A 24,033-nucleotide genomic window follows, 5' to 3' on the forward strand; every position below is an offset into this window, starting at 1 on the left:
TCAGTGATATATAATGAACTTTTTTTATGAACATAGAGCAAATTTACAAGTAACTCAGATTTGTCTTAAGCCGGGCAAAATTAAATAATCCAGCATTGCGTGGGTGAAGCAAAATATACACAGGCTGTGTTAGGACTGAAAGAAATCCCTGAGTAGGAGAACTAATTAATTCTCTCCAAAGCCTGTTGGCTTGGCGTGAGACCAAACACTTGATATCCAATACAACCTTTGCTTGACAGGCACAGAGGGTGTGCCTTAGCTCAGAAGGTTCCTGAGGTGACTGTTTGCCTCTCCTCCTGCTGCTGCACTCATCCCTGGTGCCCTGGTGGGGAAGGCAGGATTCAAGGCTACAGAAAGGCCAGGGCCAGGTGAGAGGACCCTGCTAACAGCCCACTTCCGGTGGAGCACTGGTCCACTGGAAGTGCAGAGCATTCCAGGCTGTAAACACTGCCTCTGGCATGGGTGACTGCATTCCTTTAAGGACACACTTTGAATGAGCCAAACAGACAGTAGCAGAGGCCAAGGTTTCCTGAGAGTGCAGGACAGACAGAATGTCCAGGTAGCCAGGCCTGGTGGCCAGGGCTGCAGTCTGAGCAGGTGGGGTGCTGCAGAAGGTGTTACTGTGGGATTGAAACCTGCACAGGCTCCATGCTGGAACTCTGTCTCAAAAGAAGGAAAAAAGTCAAAACGAAAGGGAAACAGAGGCAGAAACACTGCAGAAGGGCAGCTGGAGGCTGGTGCTGGGTTCCCAGAAACCTAGCTGGGTCCCTCTTTGGTGGGGATGTGGAAAGCTTGTTATTATTTTATTTTTTGAAGGTGAGAACAGTTTTTGTTAGAGTTTAAAAGAAACACAAGAAGGCAGAGAAGCTGGAGATCTCAGAGGAAGAGTGTCCAGGCTCTGGCCAGTATCTGAAAGACAAGATAAAAAGATGGAAAAAGGGAAACCAAGGCTTTTCTTGACTAATTCAGAAAAGCAGGAGGCTTAGCCTGACCCATGACAGTGGTTCTGCAAGGGACTGCCTCAGTGTTCATTTATTTTTGGTTTGGGACTCATGATCAAAAGGGCTTGAGGGGCCAAGGGAGACAGAAATCTAGTGGCCCTAAGGCAAAGTGATCAGCTTGCATACTGAGAGGCAATTCAGTAGCTACAATTTTCAAATAGTGGATTGTCTCAGAAAGAGGAAAACTCCAATACCTCCAAATATGGCTTCTTTTCAAATAATTTCAACACTCTCCGAAGGTTAGCTCTGTGCTGCTTTTTCACACTCCAGATGTCTGTCAGTCCAAAGTCACCAGCTCTGCTTTTCTGGGCACCTTCCTGGTGGATGTTAGAGATGCTGTCTTTTCTTCTGAATCCTGCCTAGCAGTTTGCTTGGAGTTGCTGACAAAGAGCCTCTCTAGTTGCTGTGAGTGGATTTTCTGGAGAAAGGCTCAGAGAAGGGCTCAGGCGTGAGGACACAAGGTTCAGAGACTCGAATGCCCCAGATGGGTAAGCATGACAGTTGTCGGGTGTGTAGATTGCCCATGGAGGTTTGATCTTCTCATGTGTGGTGGCTTCCAATCAGCCTTTAAAGAGATGGGACTGGCCATTTCCTGCTTCTGGTTTGTTTTGTTTTGTTTTGTTTGGCGTAAGCACTTAGGTGACCTCCAAGGTTTATGGAAATTCAAGTCAGACTCTGACAGGGCAGGACTTGGAGTTGGGAGGGGAATGAAGGTGCTCTGAATAGGTCAATTTTAAACAGTCTGGGTCAGGAAAGTGAAAGGGTGAGAAATTTTGATACCTCACTCTCAGCCAAATTTGAAAGCCTAGAAGGGTTGAGTTTTCTGTAGGCTCCAGGATCCACCTTTTCTTCTATAGACACTGAAGGAGTCAACAGAGTAAATGCATGAGTGAGTGTGTGTGTGTGTGTGTGTGTGTGTGTGTGTGTGTGTGTGTGTGTGTGTGTGCAGAGACCCTCCAGTGAGGGAGAGAATCTGGGAATGCATCACTGGTGCAGCCAGCAGGACAGACGGACAGATTATGCTCACTTCTTTTTTACTTCTGAATAAACTGTTTCTGTGGCTCTTGGAGAAGAAGGGGCTGAAGTTGGCCGGTTGGGTTGCTGGGAATTGAAGTTCAGGACAGTGTATGCGACGTCATCCACCTGAAAATATGAGAGTTGATCAGTGACATCAGCACCACAGGCCCGAGCCTCACCTTGCTGCAGCTGTGGGAGAGGGCTCCTGTCACTCACAGTCAGACATCCAGATGGGCTACAGAGCAGAATGAAAGCCAGATGTGTGCGAGGATGTGCACCACCAGACTGCCTTTGCCCTCTGTAGGGAATGTGACAGCAAAGTGTGTCTGGGGAGGAGGACAGGTTTGTGTGCTCACTGTGGGTGGGTTCCAGCTGTGAAAGTTCCCACTGTGAAAGTGTCCTTATGACTTAAAGCACTCTTTGGTCTATGTGTGTACTCTATTGAAAGACTTAAATGATGAAATCTTGGTAAAATTGTTATAAAATGAAGGAAGAGGATCTCAGACCCATTAAAATGGAAGCCCTGCTTTGAGGTCAGAGCAGGTCTAGACTGGAGGAGAGAGTATGATGTGCTGCCCTGCTTGGGCCGGGCTGTGCACAAGTCAACTTGCTGTATTCTTTTGTCCTCTTTTTGAGGTAGGCAGAATGCCCATTGTCTAGGTGACCAAACTTGAGGATCACAGAGTTTGTTTCTTGACAAGAGCCATGGAATTCTAGGAGTCATAGCCAGAAATTAACCACAGGGCAGAGATAATCCCAACACACACTCTTGTAGTAGACTCATGGGACTCATTGACCAGTCTATCTTTCTGTGCAGCGTTGAGGAGTAGAGACCCATACTGGATTTCACAGTTGTGTCTCTTCAAGAATACTTTTCTCAGCTTGGTGTGGTAGCACACACTTGTCATCCCAGCACATGAAAGGCTAAGGCAAGTGTATGGCCACAGTTCAAGACCAGCCTTGGTTACATAGTTCAAAGGTTGCCAAGACTGCATGGTGAGATCCTGTCTCAACAAAGAAATCAAAACAATACAGATATCCCAAGTTTCCTCAGAGACATTTTGTAGCACAAACAGCCAGCAAAAGTGGCAGTGCTCACCTTGTTAGGAGAGTTGTCAGAAGGAGCCAGATCTAGGGGAGGAAGAGAGAGTTATCAGTGCACATGAATAAGGCTTTGTGATTTCTAGCAGGTGGAGTGGGGTGGGGTAGAGGGGACCCATCATCAGTTCATGAATTGTCTTCCTCCCACCCCCCAGTCTGGTCTGGACCCATTGCATTAGTGTCAGAGGAGGAGTGGGATAGAGCCATCCCCATTTACCCAGTTCACAAGATGCCCAGAGTTGATTCTCAACAGCATGCCCCAATAGCAGGGAGGAACATAGAGACCATGGCACCCAGATGTTCCACAAAAGAAAGAATGTTTCCCCAAGGTAGAACTCCCACATTTTTAATAGAGACAGGGAAGTTGACACTAGGATGGCTTCTGGAAATATTACTTCTTTTTTTTGTTTTTGTTGGGTTTTTTTTTTTTTTTTTTTTTTTTTTTTTTGGAGACAGGGTTTCTCTGTGTAGCCCTGGCTGTCCTGGAAATCACTCTGTAGACCAGGTTGTCCTCAAATTCAGTAATCTGTGTGCCTCTGCCTCCTAAGTGCTGGGACTAAAGGCATGTGCCCCTGCTGCCCAGCCAAACATGACTTCTTTATGGCCTGTCTAGCCTCGGTGGAATGAGCCCTTCTCCAGGGCTCTCTCATGCCATTCTTCTGTACTTAGGTTGAATATGATTCGTGGGATCCTTAGCACTGGGAAGTAGAGCTCTCTTTCATGAATATTCTGAGATGATCCACTGGCAGAGCAGGACACATGTTAGAATACCAGTTTTCATCATGTGATTGGCTTTACTTACTGTGGTTGGAGGCTGAGGGTTTGTGCTCTGTGAGATCTCGCTGGTCACTTCCCCTAAATAAATATGAGACACTGTGACTACTATTCCCACACACGGGGCCTTTGCTCCTGGAGTTGGGGTGGACTCTGTGGGCAGCTTCTTCCTGAGAGTTCCTTGGTGTCAGTGATGCCCCATCGCATCAACTTGGCACTGCCTTTCCTCCTGGTGCCTGTGTGCTTAATCTAATCATGATGCCTGCTAGTATTTGTTCTTCCCTCTTTTCTGGACGGGGAGTTTGCTCTCCTTTGCTCCTGGTGCCATGACCACACCCAGGGCTGGCTCTTTACTGTGAGTGAGCTGTGTCTCCAGGCTGTAGCTTCTCAGGTGCTCCTGCACCTGCCTTACTTGACCCTGCCCTGTCTGTCTTAACGCAGGTGGCTCTTCTGTTTCTACTCCTGTTCTTGACCAAGAGGATTTTAATGCTTTTTCTTCATCCTAGGGTTTCTTCTCAACCTATCCCTGTCCTTCCTGCTGCTGCTTCAGTCAGCAGGACATGCTACCTGCATAGTCTTGCTGCTTCTTGGAGTCCCTCCCTTCTCTCTCTTCTTGGACTTTGGCTTCCTGACTGGAGGACAGAAGGACATACTTGAATCTGTTCTCTAAGTAGGTGGGAGTGATACCAAGAAACAGAGGCATTCAAGGACCATGAAGACAGGGAGGCATCGCCCACAGAATCAGTGCTGAGAAGCAGAGGTTTAGGAAAGGAGAGAAAGGGGTCCAGCTCAGGCAGAGGGAGAGAAAGAAACCCTTGCCCGTTCCCAAGCATGACACTCTAAGACTTGGAGCAAACAAAAAAGGAAAGATTGTCCTACCAGCGAGACTTCCTGGAACAGAGGCGATATGCCAGCCCTGCTATTAGAATCACCCCGGCCACAGCTCCAGTTATGATTACAGCAATGGGGACATCTGAAATGTCATATGTTGAGTCAACTGTCAGGGAAAGAAAACACAAAAGGAATGAAGTGAAAGTCTTTTCTAGTGGTGGGTCCTGGACAGTTTTCAGCATGATGTTATTTCTGTTCACTGTTTTGGGAGATATATTTTCTGTGGGAAAGTTAATTGGATGAGTTGAAGTGTGAGGCCCTTAGCAAATGCCTCTTCCCCTCGCATCGTTGTCCTAAGTTTTTTCTCCCTCTTCCTTCCAATCCCCCAATTCCATCAATTCTATCCTGGTGATAACCTGTGGGAATGTGAGACAGGACGATTGCTGTTGTGCATGTTAAAACTTCCAGTGTTTTCATGGCTACATCTGTTCCACAGGGTCTCAGTGTGGCAGCCATGAGTAAGTGGTCCCTTATGGCCATGATCTAATTGCCAGAAGGCACAGAGGTCATGCTCTGTGCAGTGGGGTAGGAAAGCAAGGCAGACTCTGTAAGAGCCCATTTCCTCTGCTGTGTGACTGTGGACACTCAGTCTCAACTTGGCAGGAACTCTGAGCTGTACCGCACTTGAAGACACACCGTCTCTGCTTCCATGGGGTCATATCTGCGTGTGGCCTAAGGGTTCCCCAGGATCACCTTCATGTCTAAGCCCATCAGAGCTCCATCCCGGAGAATGAAAACTAATAACTTACTAGGTTTGAAATTTTGGAATAGACCCACCCCAGTTCTCTCTCATTTTTTATTTAGTATCCATGTAGTTTCACTTTTTGAATGACACGTGTGTTCCAGCCCCTGATGTACTAACACCTTTCATACCTCTTTACTCTTTGTTAATACAGCCATTTGAGGTTCAGCCCTGGCCAGTTTTCTCAAGAGTGATTAATAATGGTAATGTTGGTGACCATGTTAATAATATTTATGATGGAGCTGTCCCTGTGTTTGCATCTGTCTTTATCTATATGGTGAGTCTATCACATTGAAATTACTTCCATTTAAAGAGTGGAAATGCCTGAGGCTTAAAATGTTTTGGTTTTTGTTTGTTTGTTTGTTTGTTTGTTTGTTTTTTGTTTTTAAATGTACTTAACTCTTTGTGGTTAATCAGAGGGAAGCCTGGCTGCCTGATGTCAAGGCTAACACTGATGGCAGGAATAGGTATAGCTAACACTTTCTTACCCTCTGTGTGTGGGAGCTTGGCAAAAACGTTACTTGGTTATTATATTAAATACTTACAAACTACTATGAGCCAGGTAAAGGATGTACTGCATCCTAGAATCCTAGCATTCAGAGGCTGAGGCAGGAGGATTCTGAGTTTGAGAAGTGTCTGTGCTATATAATGAGACCCTTGCCTCACAAAGCTCTGCCAAACTAGTGAAACGAGGGAAGTGGTGATCAGAATGAAGAGGACAAGGCAGAGACCAGGGTACAGAAAGCTGACACACCGCAAGGTCAGAATGATTAACAATGGCAACCTTTCCCCAGATTAGCTTGGAAAAAAGGGGTGGCTGTTACTGAAATTTGAGACCTTACCATCCACTCTTCAGAATACTAAGAATTCTAAGAGCCCTCAATAGTTATATGCTAGCAGCTGGGTGGCCTCGAAGCAACAAACACATTCCTAGAATCCTGGACTCTGCAGAGATGGAAGCATGAAGAAACATAAAATTGAACAGATGTATAACCAATAAGACTGGATCAATAAAAAAGTTGACAAAATTTCACAGCCTTTACTGACAAAAACACTGAACACTGGTCTCTAGCCCAGTGTCACAAAGGCCACACGCGGAAATGCACAGCCAATATGGTACTCAGTGGGGACACTGACAGCTTTGCCTGTAAGATCAGGGAGAACACAGGATGCTGCTGTGGCCACTTTTGTTCAAAAGATTCTTAGGAGCCCTACACAGAACCATTAGTGTAGACAATGACATGAAAGTGATATATAAAGTGGGAAAGTAGATATCTGTAGGAGACACAAACTTGTTTTTAGAAGATCCTTAACATTCTACAGGACATTCTCTGAACTAAATTAGTAAAACCAGCAAAATGTTGGCTAACAAAACGAACCTACCCGAGAGAGCTGTATTTCTCTATATTATTACTGACCACACACAGTCAGAGCTCCCTTTCCTCCTCCTGGCCGCTCTAGAGATTGAACCTAGGATCTCATGCAAGGGTTCAGCTCTGAGCAACAGTCCCAGCCTTAGCAGTGAACCATTTGGACAGAGTGTAAGGAAGTATTTTATTAAGGAGAGCACTGGAGAGAATGAATACTTAGAATCAACTCTGCTAAAGAGATAAAAGACTTGCACTACCAAATAATGCTGTCAGAGATGATGAAAGAAGACAAGAATTGAGAGATGCCAGGTTAGATGGGCTGGAGGTCACACTCTCAATGTTGTTATTGTTTCATTGCTGGAGACTGAGCCCAGGGCTTGAGCATAGTAAAAAAATGCTCTACCACTGAGCTATATCCCGAGCTCTGCCTTTTAACGTCTGTTTTGAAACAGCGTGCCACGAAATTTCTCAGGGTGGCCTTGAACTAGTTATGTTAGGCACTCTTCCTTGGTACTTCTGCCTCAGCTTCTCGAGTGGCCGGTATCACAGTCATGAGCCAGACTGTCTGACAGACTTTTTAAGACAGATGATGATATTACTATGGTGTTCTGTCAGTCCTATGCACATTGGCTTAAAACCCCAGTGATATTTTATACAGAAATAGAAATGTCTATTCTAGCTGTCCTGGAGCTTACTATATAGACTAGGCTGGCCTCAACGTCTCAGAGATCCAGCTATCTCTGCCTCCTGAGATCAGGGATTAGAGGGAAGTGCCATCACACCTAACCTTAAAAGTATCCTGAAAAGGAGGAAGAAAATTGCATGGACATCCTTCATGATTTCATAATTATAGTACAATCAATTTAAGCCTATCCCCGACTAGCTTACATATAAACAAGACTCAGGCTATGGTTATTTTATTTGGCTTTGGCAATTACTATAGGATTACCCATAATCTATTCTGCTGCTGGCCTGTCTACCTCCACAGTGGTGAACCCTAGATACTAGCTGTTTCTCCTGGCCGTGGGATGGCTCATTGTCCATCTCCCCCTCCTTCTCTAACCAGGTACTTCTAGTCCACCCTCTAATCCCTCCAGTAATTGGCTGTAGCCAATTTGCTGTGTATTGAAATGCTAAGTGTGGGCCCCCAAGACATGGTTGCCCCAGAGACCAGACAGTTATTTCTCACTGGTACATAAAGATGCCAACAGCCAATAATAGCTGGGCAGAAGAGACATAGGTGGGTTTTAGGGTTCCTGCTAAGCGATCCAGGGAAAACGGGGGGTGGGGGTGGGGATGGAGGGAGGGAGGGAAGGAGTAGGAAAATGAGGGGGAGGAGAAAGGAGGATGATGGTAAGGGAAAAAAATGTCGCCATGGGTTAGGAGTCAAGAAAACATGGCCCTGAGGCCTGGCCAATTGGAGTTAAGATCAGCCCAGATGAAACGTATTAAGTAATACCTTGGGGTTATTGATAGGATATAGGTTTTAATAGCATAGAGGGTAGATATCTGTCCAGTTCTAGTACAGATTAAGGCTTAGTGTAAATAATAAAAGTTGTGTGCCTTTTTTCTGAGAACTGAATGATCAAAGGTGGAGTAGAAACTCCAGATTGTGATTAAAATTTTCTACAACAATAATTTTAGTACAAATCCACAATAACCGAACTGTCTGACAGAAAAGCAGACATATAGAGTAGTGAAATAGAATAGACAGCTCAGAACTGCTCATGTACACTGGCCAATGATTCAATTCAAGATTAGTTGAACATGATAAATGTGCATGTTTATGGGCCACTGTATATGTTTTGCATGTATAGTATAATGTGCTGTCTGATCAGAGAGGATGGCACATCTCTCACTTCATTTGTCATTTTTTAGTGTTATGAACATTCATCTCTCCTGGCTCTTTTGAAAGAGTTAGTTGGTGTAAAGCAGAGGTGTCCTCTCCAGTTACAGAATTTGGAAAGCATTCTTGCTGTCCAACTGCACCTGGGACCAGAAGAGTTTTCATCAGGCTAAGATTGCTCAATGATAGAAGGATTATCTTTTAAAGAAGGGATGTTGGGGAAATGGGATATCCAGGGAAAAGATTGATTGTTTCTAAGCCCTCACCTTACATCATATAAAAATCAATTCTAAGTGTATCAAAGACCCTAATATCAGAGCCGAACACCAACCATAAAACTTTTAGAAAACAGGATGGGAGCTTCTTGAGGTTGAATTTGGCTCAGTTTCTCTGTCATGATGCCAGATGCATAGGGCCATGATAAAAATAGATAAAGTGGACTTTAGCAAAATTGAAAATGTTTGTGCATCAGAGGATCTTATCAGTCATACAGCCCAGCAGGTCTTTGTGGCACTTTTCACAATAATCAAGGCATGGACAGTAAATGTCTATCAGTGGATGAATAAGTAAGAAAATGTGAATGTATGTTCACATAGGAGTGCCACTGGACCTTTAAAAGGAGGCAGCTCTGTCATGTGATTCTGTGAAAGAGCCTAGAGGACAGGATGCTGGGTGAGACAGGCCATGCGTGGGAAACTCCACACAGTCTCATCCATGATCTCAACAATGTCTGTGGAAGGAGAGAGTGGAATGAAGCTGACCAGAGACTTCGTGGAGCAGGAGCGATGGGGAGTCACTGGTCAGGGTACAAGGTTTAAGACAGACCAGAAGGTTAGGTTTTGACAGGTCTGACACATCAGGGGAATTATAGTCAGCCATAATGTATTGCAAAGAAATGAACAATAAATTTCAAATGTCTTAGCATAAAAAGTGATAAAGGAAGTAACAACTGTGTCAATCAACTTGGTTTAATCATTCTTGTATCTAGATATTATTTCTCTTAAATATATTCTTTTTTTGTTGTTGTTGTTGTTTTGTTTTTTGAGACAGGGTTTCTCTGTGTAGCCCTGGCTGTCCTGGAACTCACTTTGTAGACCAGGCTGGCCTTGAACTCAGAAATCTGCCTGCCTCTGCCTCCTGAGTGCTGGGATTAAAGGCTTGTGCCACCATGCCCGGCTTGTGTTCAATTTTTATGCCAATTTAAAAACCATTACTAATAATAAACAAAAGCTTTTACCAGGAAAGTGAAAAGTCTGCTTTTGAATAGCAGAAAATACTTGTAAATAAAACATCTGACAAGACACTAATATTCAGAATGTGCAAGAAACTCCAACACTAGTGAGAAAAAAAACCCCAAACATCCCAACTTCAAAACAAGGAAAGGACTTGAATACTTTAAAAAGAAAAAAAAAGATGTATAAATGGCCATAAAGCAAAAAAAATATGTCCCACTTCATTTCTCAGTCATTAACAGAAGGGGAATCAAAAGCACAATAAAATACCACCTTACATGTCTTAGAAGAGATACCTTAAACAAGGGTTTTGGAACATATAAAGAAATTGGAGATCTTGGACATTGCCGACTGGGAGGGTAAAATGTAACCGTGAGACACAGCATTGTGGTGCCTCAAAAAAAAAAAAAAAAAAAAAAAAAGGTAAAGCATTGCATTCAACTCGTTCTACGTCTAGGATTGTACAGGGTGGAATTGATTCACAAGGAGCTTTGGAAATGGACAGTGGTGCTGACAGAGCAACATGAATAGATTTTTATGCCACTGCACTGTACATTCTAGAATCTCTAAAATGGTAAATCTTAAAAATTAAAAGAAAATCTGTGTATGGAGGACAGAAGACAGTGCTGAATTCCTTGAACCTGCAGTTGCATATATATATATATATATATATATATATATATATATATATATATCACACACACACATACACACACACCCCAAAATAAAAAAGGTATCAGAAAAAAGGGTCTTGTACAAAGCAACCCCACTGTAAATGCCATTATAAGGATAAGAAACCCCGGTATACGGGTGAACAAGATAGCTCAATTGGTAGGGTACCTGCCAACCGGCAGTACCTATCCCCGCACCCCCCCACACATGAATAAATGGACAAACTACTTTGGGTAAGTGAAGTGGCTTAGCGGGAACCGAGCTTGTTGCCCAGTCTAACCCACCTGAGTTCATTAGCCAATCTCCCAAGATTGTCCTCTGACCTCCACTCAAGGGCGAGGAACAAGTACACAAAATGAATAAATGCAAATGTAATGAGAAACTCAGTACAGGTCCTTTCTACCTGGATTTTACATTTATGAATATAACAAACCTTGGAGCTAAACTACTCAGAAGAAAATGTCTACAGCAAAAAAAAATATATATATATATATATGGTTTTCTGCTGTCCTTGATGTTTAAGACTAGTGATGCATAGTATTCATATTATGTATTGGAAATAATCTAAAGGTTGTAGTGTGTGTGAGGGTGTGCACAGTAGGATGAGCTAAGGGATGTGTGTCTGACTCAGACCCTAAACTCTTAAATCACATTTCATTTCCATTTACTATATTGACATCTATTGTTATTGCTAATGTTGACAGGGTCTAGATATAATCTGGGCTGGCCTTCTACTTCTATTCTCTGCTTCCCCTCCACCTACAGGGTCCTACTATGTAGCCTGTATTTGCAGGGTAACCTGGAACTTGCTATGTAGACAAGGCTGGTTGGGAACTCAGAGATCCATGGTCTATGGTGTGCTGGGATTAAAGGTGCCATGCTTAGCTTGCTATGTGTTTTACTGTGAATTGACTTGAATCCATCGCCATGGTGGCTGTATTTGTATTTTGAGATGTATTTTTCTCCTTGAAACTTTTACCCATTTTGCACACCCTTGATAAATTGCACCCACCGTCAACACTTTGGAGTAAGAAGGGTGGCAAGGTCACTCACATATTACTTCCAGTTTGATTGAGTTGCTCCTCTTGACGCTGACTGGATTCGAGATTTCACACTGATACTCGCCGGCATCTTCCCTCTTAATAGGGTCTATTTTGAGGATGAGTCCCGCCTGAGAGGTTGTCATCTTCTCTGTGATTAGAAGAGTATCATTGTTGAAGATCCAATGGATGTGGGCTTGACGGTCTTTCGACAAGCAGGTCAGGGTGACAGAGTCTAGTTCTTTGACTGTGGTGTTGGTGACTTGGAGGGAGGGCTGAGTCACTGGCTCTGTGGACAAACAGAGGAGGGGACCAGCTGAGAGTCCTTCATCCTTAGAGATCTCAACCAACTCACAGGGCCCACAGAATGAAACGGTCCTCTGTAGGGTCACATGTTAGAGTTCAAGGTAAGATCTGTAAGGAGAGAGATGAAAGCTCCTCCTACCCAGATCACTCAGAGTGACCCTTGTCTCAGGGCATTTGTATAGATTCCTCACCAGGAGCCTCTCCATTCCATAAATCCAGAAACCTCACCAGGGAGCAATGTTTTTCCCAATGATTTTTTTTTTTTTGTGCTAACTTTCAGTGAGTGCGGTGTCAGGTACCTCTGTCACAAAATAACTCTCTATTCTGTAATTAATTTGTCATGCGGTTAAGTTGGCCCAGCTAATCTTAAAGATGTCAAAGCCTAGACCACAGGACTGGGAGAAATCCCAAACTAAAGAATTTCTATGAGAAGAAAAATGTTATTTCCTTGCCTCATAGATAGGGAATAAATACCACAGTGAGGAAGTGAATGGTCACAGTGTTATCAACAGCTTGCCACTCTAGTGCTCACTACAGATTTCTCTAAAAGACAAGGTCTCACTACTGTACAGTCCTAGATAGCCTAGAACGTGGTCTGTAGACCAGGCTAGCCTTAAACTCAGAGACCCATCTGCTTCAGCCCTCTGAGTGCTGGGATTAGAGGTGTGAGCCACCACACATGGAGCATACCACAGAGGTCACCAGGTGCTTTCCTTGTCCTTTCCTCTACACAGAAACTCAATAGGAAGGTCCCTGTTCTGCAAGCCAGTGCCCTTCACTGTTCTCAGGGATCACCCAGTGCTGGTGTCTGGGGCTCACACAGCTGGACCTTTAGAGCCAGGACACAGTTCAGAGCCAACTGCCCCAAAGTTCACTTTTTCACTTTTCCAGTCTTTGGGAACAAGCAAATCCCCCTGAACTCTTTGCTGACCACCATTGGCCTTTTCTTTCACTATTTATTTATTTATTTATTTATTTATTTATTTATGATTTTTGAGGCAGGATCTCACTATGCAGCTGAGGCTGGCCTGGAACTCACTATGTGGACCAGGCTGGCCTCAGTCTCATAAATCTCCCCCTGCCCCTCCCTCCTCAGTGCTGGGGTTAGAGGTGTACACCACCACACTCAGCCTATGTTTATTTTTAAACCTTGAGAACAGCAAGTGAAAAAGCATCATCAAATTCCCTGCAACGTGGTTCACCCCATCTCAGCACAGGGCTCCCAGTTATCTCCTGTAACCCAGTCTTCCCATCCCATCACTCAGGGAGACAGGAACAGATCTGGAAGCAGAGCTCAGAGCTGCTGGTCCCCATCTGAGGGGATTTTTCTCCTCTCACTTGGAGAAAATGAATGTGTGCATAGTTCAAAGCCCTGAGTGTTCCTTCTCAGTCATGGAGATCACCAAAGGAAGATGGAAATGGCAGAAGGCATGGGTTAGTGACAGAAGGAAATCTCCCTCCCTTGGGAAGTCCCTTACACCACCTGAGGCTTTTCAAGGCTGGGAGAACCTCCTCCTCCATTCCAAGTTCAATGCCAGATCAGCCAGGAGAAACAGAAAGGGGTTAGATACAGGGATGGAGGAAGCAGCTCTGGGGAGGATTGCATTTTGCCTGTTCCCATAGAAACAGGCTGGAAATGATGCTGGTTTGCACCTTCCCAGAACACCAAAAGACTCCACTCCAACCCTGGTGCTGATACTTCAGAGATCCACTTACCAAGGACTGTAATGTTCTTGACTGTGGTCCTACTGAGGCCAGTGACAGAGTTATTGACGAAGCAGGTATAGGTTCCGCTATTATTAGTAGTGATGTTGGGGATAAAGAGCTCTTGGGAGGATGCATGGGGCTTCTCATTGATAAGCCAAAAGTACTGTGCAGGTGGGTTAGAGGCTGCATGGCAGGAGAGGTTGAGGTTTGACCCTGGATGCAAATAAATATCTGAGGGGGATATAATCGGGGTGTCCGGACCATCTGGAGCAAACAAGAATAAAGCCAAATGTGACGTCAGCAGAGGGAAGGGGAAATCCTGGTCTCTAGAAGGCTACAGGATCTGTGCTATAACTTCAGTTAAGCAGGTCTGAGCCAGATCTGCGGTGAAGGTTAATAGAAGGGTACTCATGTAGTGTGCATGCGTCCTGGTCCATCACTAACACACAGAGAACAGCCCCACTGGACACTCAAGTGTTCGCTGAGCCTGAGTCTGAGATGTCCCCTGTGTCTCCATCACCCTGATCCTCTCTAGACAGGAGTAATCCCTCCAGTCCATTCTAGCTCAGGACTGCGCCTGGGTTCATGTGCCTGGGCTAGGCCAGCATATCATGGCCCACCTAGATATATATGTGGTGGGTCTGTCATGAACCCAGGAGCGAATGTGTGTCCCGGCTCTAGCTCTCTGTATTTAGGCAGCTGTAGCAAGGATGGGGAAGAAGTTACTCACAGATAATGTTCAGGCTGAATGGGTCACTTCGGTTGACACTCACTGGGTTCCGGGTTTCACACACATAGGGTCCTGTGTCATTCCTCGTGACATTGAGTAAAGTGAGAGTCCTGTTGCCCTCAGACAGCTTCAGCCTGTCACCTTCTGAAAGGCTTTCACCATTTCTGCTCCACAGGTAGGTTATATTATCAGGGTCAGTGTAAGAGTCACAGGTTAATGATACGGAGTCGTCACCCTCTACGGGATTGGAGTTGTTGCTTGTGATGTTGGACTTTAGTAATAGGGCTGTCTGCACTGTGTATGGGAGAAGCAAGGCTCTCTCCTGAGTAACTGAGCTGCAGTTTGGTGATGCACAGACCCAATTCTCAGAATCAGAGACCTCCTCTTATATCCTGGTGCTCACTGACTGGTTGTCTACCTTTAGACACAATGTGTCTAAATGACTCCCTCCAGCTGCCAGGACAGCTGCTGCTCAGCCTCCTGAAGCAGGCTGAGCCAAAACTTGACCTTTGCTGCCACTAAGGAGATTATCTAGGGTGGAGCCTTCCTTCCTAGATCACTTTATTATTGAGCCACTGTTGCTGTTCCTCTTCAAGATACTGCTACCTGCTGAGAGGCCCTGGAGCTATTTGGGAGACTACACCCTATCCTGCACGTCATCACCTGCAGCTGGTTCCAGACTCCAAGGTGAATTGGCAGGAATGGACTTTCTCCCCTCTCTTATAAAGCGTGTCTGCCATTAAACATTTGAACCCTGAGCAGACTAGTTGTCTTGGTTCCATTATTTCTTAACCTGCCTAGGCTCCCTCTTTTCTTTCAGTTCCAAGATGCCTTCCAGGCTAAAACCCGGACATGTGAGCCACTGGCAGGCCCCAACAATTACACGAACCAACGTGGAACCTGGGAAAGGCAGAGGACATTTGGAAGAAGCACTGCTGGTTTGGAGCTCCATGGAAGAAGAAAAGAATTAAAGAAAACCCGTACTGGAGAAGGTTGGTACGGGCTAAGCTGGAACAGTGCTAAAAGCCACGAGCTGGATTCACTTAGGTTCAGCAGTGAGCTATCAGGAACTAGGAACTCAACAGGCAGGCAGTTGGCCACAGCTTCTAGAAGCTGCTTTTTTAGGCGAGAGAAATAAAAGGGTTTAATAAAAGGTATTTTATAATCAGGTGGATGGCCGCAGTTGGAAACTGCATGAGGCAGGAGGAAAGTGGATTTTGAAACTCTCCCAGGGACAGAGAGAAAATTGGGGAATCCCCTCTTGTGTGTGTGGTGGCCGGTGTCCTTGTTCTGAGTGTCTGTCTTATGTTTCCAAAACGAACATGTGCTCCTTCTGTTGGTTTGTTGTCTGTGTTTCGTCCTATGTCTCTGAAAACATGGCACAGTCTGAGTTTAGGTCTGCCTGAGTTTGGTTTCTCTGGTGTTTATAGACAATGGGGTTTTCTGAAACCCGCGCTTGGTATTTGCAGCTGTCCCTTCGGGCTGTAAGTACCTGAGGACTGTGGTCAGCCGATGTGCTAGGAAGACCATCATCTCACCAGGGGATGCACTGGGGAGTGGGGAGAGCCAGAGACATATGGCAATCTCCGGAGTTAGGTCATAGGGACCAAGTTTTGTTTATGAAATGGAAGCTTACCCTTCTAATTCTTTGGCCTGCTCGCAGAGCACAATTAAGGGTTGCATGTGTCTGGATCTGTTGGTTTCTGTTTTGTGTGTTTTGTGTATGTGTTTAGAGCTATGTGAAAATTTAGAGAAGTGCTAGTGTGACTAGAAAAGCCCTGCTGGGAGCTGATTGCACATGCAGCTCTTTAAGGGGCAGGCAGCCTTTTGTTTGTAATAGAAAGTTAGCTTAAAATTAGTAACTCAGAGTTGGAGTCATTTTAAACAACATGTAGCAGGAGCAAACTCAAGAAAACAGGTCTTTAAAGATACTTCAAAACAGGGATAATCTTTGGGCCAGGACTCTGCCAGAGTGCTCAGATTGAGAAAAGTTTGTGCTAGGGTAGAGCAGCCTCAGGGAGGTTTGTGTGGCATTTCTTTTGTTTTGCAAACTGTGACTGGGGAACTTCCTGTGACCTCACTTCTCCCTGCCTTCAGGGAAGATTCCTTAAGATTCATAGGCAATATCTTTTAATACTTAGGTTTTTAGCCGTACTAAAAAATCACGGTCCTGAAAATCTAAGAAAGAAAAATTACTTTGCTTCAAAGTTTTATTTTCAAAAGCTTCCAGGAGATGTTAATTGGCTAAGACCTCACCTTAAACTTACCACAGGAGAACTTAAGCCTTTGTCAGGTGCTATTAAGTGAGACACAAATTAACTGGCAAAGAACAAAAGGCCTTGCAGAAATTAAAGAAAGCATTTATAGTTGTTATCAATTATAATCAATGGCAATTAAATATTAGCTGCCTATTTTAGTTATTGGTTATTAAATGTGCCCACAACAATTCCTTGGCTAGAGAAAAAAAATTGTTGTAAAATCATCCTTCTTCACCTCAAAGTAAAGTTTCAGCATCCTATTAAGGCCGCTGTGGTGCTAACAAAGAATTGTAAGATAAATTCATAGATATTAGAATAACTATAACAGAAATTGTGTCTTAAAAACATCACTAAGTGTTCCTTGTTCCAAACAGCGATTAATTTGGTTATTACAGAATATTAATATTTGATATATTGCATACCATCATTTTAAATAATAATAATAGATAATTTAAAATTGTTTTTATGCATGCTTTTGTATCTTCTATAAATTCATGCATGCATACATCCCAATTACTGTGTTTAAAAACAGCCCTCTTTATGGGAGAAAAGTATATGTGAATTGGATCACACGCTTATTCTTTTGAGCTTCCCCCTGCTTCAACACAGATAATTAAATTGTGTGCTGTAGATGGTGTTTTAAAATGTTGAATAATCAAGCTTAATTTGTATCTTTATTAATATATATACATATATATATATATATATATATGTATATATATATCTCAGAGCTTACAATTGCTTATGCTACTCATAAGAAAAAATAATGTTCCTTTAAAAAGACTGTTTTTGGACAGTTAAGAAATTGTCCTGGGGGGCTGGTGAGATGGCTCAGTGGGTAAGAGCACCCAACTGCTCTTTCGAAGGTCCAGAGTTCAAATGCCAGCAACCACATGGTGGCTCACAACCATCTGTAACAAGATCTGACTCCCTCTTCTGGTGTGTCTGAAGACAGCTACAGGGTACTTACATATAATAATAAATAAATCTTAAAAAAAAAAATAAGCCGGGCATGGTGGCGCATGCCTTTAATCCCAGCACTTGGGAGGCAGAGGCAGGCGGATCTCTGAGTTCGAGGCCAGCCTGGTCTACAGAGTGAGTTCCAGGACAGCCAAGGCTACACAGAGAAACCGTGTCTCGAAAACAAAAACAAAAACAAAAAAAAAAAAAAAAAAGAAAGAAAAAGAAAGAAATTGTCCTGGGTTGCCTGGAAAAGACCCCCAGGATTTGCTTTTGTGTTATAGAGATTTACAAAAAGCTTTAGCTGAAAGAGGATTACAGATAGCTCCTGAAAAGATACAAACTCAAGATCCTTATAATTATGAGGGCTTTAGACTTACTGATCAAGCTGTTTTTCCCCAGAAGATAGTTATTCGCAGAGACAACTTAAGGGCTTTGAATAATTTCAAAAACTGTTAGGTGATATTAATTGGCTTCGCCCCTATTTAAAGCTCACTACAGGGAAGTTGAAACCTTTATTTAATATTCTTAAAGGGAGTTCTGATCCTACCTCCCCTAGATCCCTAACCTCAGAAGGATTGCTGGCCTTACAACAAGTAGAAAAAGCTATTAAAGAGCAATTTGTCACTTATATAGATTACTCTTTGCCATTACTTCTGTTAATTTTAATACGATTCATGTGCCTACAGGATTGTTATGGCAAAAGTCTCCTCTAATGTGGATACATTCGAGGATTTCTCCTAAATGCAATATCTTGCCATATTATGAAGCAGTAGCCCAGATGATTATCATTGGAAGGAAACAGGCACTAACTTATTTTGGCAAAGAGCCAGATATTATTGTTCAGCCTTACAACGTAAGTCAAGACACTTGGCTGAAACATAGTACAGATTGGTTGCTTGCTCAAATAGGATTTAAAAGAACTATAGACAGCCACTACCCTCAAGATAGCTTGATAAAAATTTTAAATGTACGTGAGGTGATATTTCCTAAAATGACTTCCTTACAGCCTTTATATAATGCTCTATTGATTTTTACTGATGGCTCCTCTAAAGGGCGAGCTGGATTTCTTATAAATAATCAACAGGTAATCATAAGGACTCCTGGCCTCTCAGCTCAATTAGCAGAATTAACAGCAGTACTGAATGTCTTTCAGTCTGTGCATGAGGCTTTTAATATTGTTACTGATAGTTAATATGTTGCACAATCGGTACCCTTATTGGAGACCTGTGGTATGTTTAAATTTAATACGCCCTTTTTTTACTATTGCAAAACATCATTCTTGCCCGAAAACACCCGTTCTATATTGGCCACATATGATCTCATTCTGGTCTTCCTGGACCTTTAGCTGAAGGCAATGACTGCATTGACAGAGCTCTAATAGGAGAAGCCTGAATTTCAGATCCTGTTGCTTTGGCCAAACGTGATCATGAAAAATTTCATCTCTCTAGCCAGATCTTAAGGCTCCGACTTAAGATCACTAAGGAGCAGGAAAGAATGATTATAAAACAATGTCCTAAATGTATTACATTATCTCCAGTGCCACATTAGGAGTTAATCCACGAGGTCTTATGCCTAATCATATTTGGCAAATGGATGTAACTCATTATGCAGAATTTGGAAAAGTAAAATATATACATGATTGTATTGATACTTGTTCAGGGTTTCTTTTTGCTTCTCTACATACTGGAAAAGCCTCCAAAAAATGTAATTGATCATTGCCTACAAGCCTTTAATGCCATGGGATTGCCTAAACTTATTAAGACAGATAACGGGCCATCCTATTCTAGCAAAAAATTTACTTCATTTTGTAAAAAACTTGGCATCAAACATAAAACTGGAATTCCTTATAACCCCATGGGACAAGGAATAGTTGAATGTGCTCATCGCACTTTAATAAATTGGCTTTTAAAAACAAAACAGGGGCAGTTATATCCCCCAAGGTCACCAAAGGCACATCTTCCTTTTACTTTATTTTGTTCTAAATTTTTTGCAAACTGATGTTAAAGGTCAGTCTGCAGTGGATCGCCACTGGCATCCAGTTATTTCTAGTTCTTATGCCATGGTAAAGCGGCGGGACCCATTAGCTAACGAATGGAAGGGTCCAGACCCGGTCCTAATATGGGGAGGGGGCTCAGTCTCTGTTTTTTCACAAGAAGAAAATGGAGCGTGATGGCTGCCTGAAAGATTAGTTCGTTAACTGGACACAGATCCTGAATCTTCCAGTAAGTATGACTCTAACCTTGATTATGGCTAAATATCCTCTTTAGCCAAAAAGTTAAATTAAAGCACAGCCTCCACTCCCTGGGAAGCTGTAAGTAAGCCTTTCTGCAATTCTCAAAGTCACCTTCCCCACACCAGGAGCTCTAAGTCTAGCCTGATCCTTGCTAATTTGCAATTGAATGGAGTACCTAGACTTCCCCAAATGAAGCTTTTGTACTGTGCCTTTCACTGTCTCAACTTTGTTTTTCAAGCAGGTCAGTCAATACCCTTCCTCCTGACTGCAGCATGCGTACATCCCTGCCCCTAACAGTGCCCAGGTGGCAGTTATTAATTTTCATCAAGAATTCTAAGTACATATTGTGGCTTTGGTCTGATTTGGGAATAAGGTACGCTATGAGGGCTGGTTAGTCACTGACAGGCAACCAGATCCCGGATCATACCAATCTAAGACAGGGGTACATGCCAAAGGGCCGTGGTTGTTGATATTACACCACAGAGCCATGTTTGTGTGAATTATAACACAAACTAGCTGCATGTAACTTCCAATGACTGAATTGGATGGTTCAAGAGGATCTGAGATCCTAAAGCAGGCATGGCCGCCAGCCACCATAATTCCCAGGCAGGACTATGGAGCATAAATAAATTTTATCCCTCAGTCCAGCTTTTTTAAAATATTAATAACAGGGAGGAGATGTAGCCTCCCATAAGCCTGAAGCAGGTTGAACCAAAACTTGACCTTGCTGCCACTAAGGAGATTATCTAGGGTGGAGCCTTCCTCCCTGGATCACTCTATTGTTGAGCCACTGTTGCTGTTCCTCTTCAAGATACTGCTACCTGCTGAGAGGCCCCGGAGCTATTCCGGAGACTATGCCCTATCCTGCACATCATCACCTGTAGCTGGTTCAGGATCCAAGGATGAATTGGCGGTAATGGACTTTCTCCCCTCTTTTATAAAGCGTGTCTGCCATTAAACATTTGAACCTTGAGCAGACTAGTTGTCTTGGTTCCATTATTTCTCAACCCGCCTAGGCTCCCTCTTTTCTTTCAGTTCCAAGATGCCTTCCAGGCTCGAACCTGGACATGTGAGCTGCTGGCCGGCCCCAACACAGGGTAGACAGGTGCCCTCCAAGGCTTTGCTGTTCGGGGCTGTCCTACAGATAGGCAGTGAGGACACTTCCCATTGAGCTTCCCTGAGAATCCTCACAGCCTGTCAGATACCTCACACAAGAGACTTGCAGTTGCCTAGCATTCAGGTTGGGCCGGGCCACAAGGTGGGCCATTCTTGTTGGGAGTTTGGTGTTGACTCACATGAATAAGAGATCCCCCAAAAGAGAAGCCTGAGTGCAAGAAATTATCTAAAAGAGTAACGAGTGCCTAATAAGATCTCCAGGGTGGGGAGGCTGAAGATGTGGCTCTGGACAGATAAACTCGTGCTACCCAGCGCCTGTGTGACCCTGACTCAGTGACTGTATTTCCTGCCTCAGTTTCCCCATAATAGGACATATGGTAAATGATCATTGCCATGCCTGCAAATGAACCTTAAAAGGAGCAATGATCTGACCTTCCATAGACCAGAGTCTGTTACTATTTGCTGCAGGAAATAATCCCTGGGCCTGACACCCTGGAGAGCAAGGAGCTGCCATTTGTACACGGTTTCCTCCTATCATTTTAGGGCTCTCAATTTTCCTGGAAAGTCTCACAGGAGCATCACAACAGTTGGCTGGTTGTCTTTCATACCTCTCCATGTACGCAGTGCACACTGGGTCTCAGGAGGAGATACCCAGGTGACCTACCTCAGACATGGCTCTAGTCTAGGCTGTCAACAGCCTACAATCAACCATTGTCCCTGTCAGCTCTAACAAGAGGGCAAATTTCAACCCAGGCTAACAACTTCCCAGGGTTCCTGGAGTCCAGGCTGGGTCTGGAGCAAAGTTTCCTGGTGCTCACCTCTCCGTGAGATTCTCATGGTTTCCTCAGGGAGGCCCTGCTTGAGCCCTGAAGGGCATGCTCAGGATACATATCCTGTCTTAGTCAGGGTTTCTATTCCTGTGCAAACATCATGACCAAGAAGCAAGTTGGGGAGGAAAGGGTTTATTCGGCTTACACTTCCATACTGCTGTTCATCACAAAGGAAGTCAGGACTGGAACTCAAGCAGGTCAGGAAGCAGGAGCTGATGCAGAGGCCATGGAGGGATGTTCCTTACTGGTTTGCTTCCCCTGGCTTGCTCAGCCTGCTTTCTTATAGAACCAAGATTACCAGCCCAGAGATGGTCCCACCCACAAGGGGCCTTTCCCCCTTGATCACTAATTGAGAAAATGCCTTACAGTTGGATCTCGTGGAGCCATTTCCTCAACTGAAGCTCCTTTTTCTTTGATCACTCCAGCTGTGTCAAGTTGACACAAAACTAGTCAGTACACATCCTAAGTTACTGTGCAGAGTCTGACATCCTCAGACTGAGTTACCTAACAATCTCTTTTCTGAAAGAGTGGGTCCAAGCAAGGCATCCCTGTTTATTGCTGGTTTTCTCCCCTCTGTGTGCCGTGAACTAAATGCTCCTTCCACAAGGTAAGGGACATAGTAGAGTCATCTAGGATTGTCAATGCTGTGTGGGAGGCAGGATTAGCTCTACCCATGACCCAGAGGTTACAGAGAATTACTTACTGTGTACATGAAATTGTCCAGTCAGGACCCTACGACGATAGTTTTGATCTGTCATTTCTATTGTGTAGACTCCCGTATCCTTCATGGTGACCCTTTGGATGAGCAGGGATCCATTGCTGTATAGTGTCTCTCTGCCACTGTGTACAGGCCCTTTTATAGTCTTATTAGTGCCTGTTACAAATCGTACAATTTCAGCATTTGTAGACGTAGTAGATCCCTTGTGCCAGCTAAAGGCCGAGACTCCCTTCATCATATTGTAAACAACTAGAATAACATTGTTGCCTTCAGCAGCGTGGAGTGGAAAAGCCATAACAGTCACTTGTGCAGTGGTGGGAGGGCTCCAGGAGGCTAAAAGTGAGGCTAAGAGGGAAGAGAGAAAGACCTATCAATCTTAGGACCTTTGCAAAACCTCTCAGCCTTGCTGTGCCTGTGTCCTATTGGGTGGTGGCCAGCAGATCACCTCCATTCCTCATCTTTCCACTGTAGGAAACGCTCTTCTCCGGCATTCACACAGCTCACTGCTCACTGCCCTCAGATCCCAGCTCACACTCAGAGTCTTTGCTGAGTGTAGGCCTATCTTCTCTGACCTCCTCCTCTAAAGACCCTGCGCCTTCATTTTCTGGCCTTTCTCTTCTTTGTTTTTTTCTGAAGTGCTTGCCAACCTGACCCCACCTAGATGCCCTCGCAGGTCTGCCGTTCTGCACATAGAACTAGGGCTTTGTGAGGAGGGCTAGGTAGATTTTGGCTTAACCCTTGCTGCTTGGAACATGCTCATATACCTCTTTGCAAATCAGTGTCCCAGAGCCTAGTGTATTTGCAAATTTCTTAGTGTAGTATGCAATAATTCTATTTACTTGCCCCAGTTTGGTTTTTATGTGGAGAGTCACCCTGACAGAGTTGTGGACTTCAGTCTTCAGGATATCCTAGCCAGTGCGATAAACTTAACAATAGGGAAGAACTGAGTTTCTCCTCACCACTAGCCAATTCACACTCACTGAGAGCTTCCTGTTGCCGTCAAGCTTCAAGCAGAAGCCAGATGTCCCTTCTCAGGTTCCTTTCCTCTCCCAGAAGACCCCAGCCAGTCTCTGAGCTCCCCTGCTCTCTACTGGGAAGGAATATCTCCTTACCTGTGAGCAGTAGTCCAAACCAGGGAACCTGCCCTTTGTGGAGATGTGCTGAGGCCAGCTCCATGTCTCTTCTGCCTGCTAGCTTCTTCTCCAACACTACTGCTAAGCCTGGCTGCCCTGATATCTGCCCTGCTTTTCATAGCAGAATTGATTCTCCTCCCAGAGAAGGGCACCTCCCAGATTCACGTGGGGTGGGGGTGGAGCCTGTGACTCTAACAATGCTGTTCTGTCAGTGCGGGCCTCCCATCCTTCTATTCCTCTCTTCCCAGTTCATTGTTCTAGAACATACTCTGAGCAGTGTTCTAGAACATACTCTGAGCAGAAAGGCTGAGATGTGTCCTATACCCTGGCCTTGGGGCTGTCAGCAGCAGAGG

At 44.3% G+C, this 24,033-nt stretch overlaps 1 protein-coding gene and 1 long non-coding RNA gene across 4 annotated transcripts in view; one reads left to right on the forward strand and one right to left on the reverse strand.

Moving 5' to 3' along the window:
• On the reverse strand, positions 1 to 23,963 carry Ceacam2 (carcinoembryonic antigen-related cell adhesion molecule 2). Of its 3 annotated transcripts, NM_001113368.1 has the most exons (9): positions 23,660 to 23,963; positions 22,533 to 22,892; positions 14,430 to 14,714; positions 13,709 to 13,963; positions 11,700 to 11,975; positions 4,773 to 4,890; positions 3,922 to 3,974; positions 3,118 to 3,149; positions 1 to 2,144 (listed from the first exon to the last, which is right to left on the reverse strand). In NM_001113368.1, the coding sequence occupies exons 1-9, from the start codon at positions 23,721 to 23,723 to the stop codon at positions 2,025 to 2,027; spliced, it is 1,563 nt and encodes a 520-aa protein (NP_001106839.1). In that variant the 5' UTR covers positions 23,724 to 23,963; the 3' UTR covers positions 1 to 2,024. The 3 variants fall into 3 exon arrangements, with proteins under 3 accessions (NP_001106839.1, NP_001106840.1, NP_031569.1); NM_001113369.1 differs by lacking the exons at positions 13,709 to 13,963; positions 14,430 to 14,714; NM_007543.4 differs by lacking the exons at positions 3,922 to 3,974; positions 13,709 to 13,963; positions 14,430 to 14,714.
• 4732471J01Rik (RIKEN cDNA 4732471J01 gene) overlaps positions 1 to 24,033 on the forward strand; it is a 189,599-nt gene that overhangs the window by 139,223 nt on the left and 26,343 nt on the right. Inside the window, exons 5-6 of the long non-coding RNA NR_015569.3 lie at positions 15,026 to 15,116; positions 15,250 to 15,421. This is a non-coding gene — a long non-coding RNA (RIKEN cDNA 4732471J01 gene). The remainder of the gene's footprint in view (positions 1 to 15,025; positions 15,117 to 15,249; positions 15,422 to 24,033) is intronic.

This window comes from Mus musculus, chromosome 7 (assembly GCF_000001635.26).
Source record: "Mus musculus strain C57BL/6J chromosome 7, GRCm38.p6 C57BL/6J".
Taxonomy (NCBI): Eukaryota; Metazoa; Chordata; class Mammalia; order Rodentia; family Muridae; genus Mus; species Mus musculus.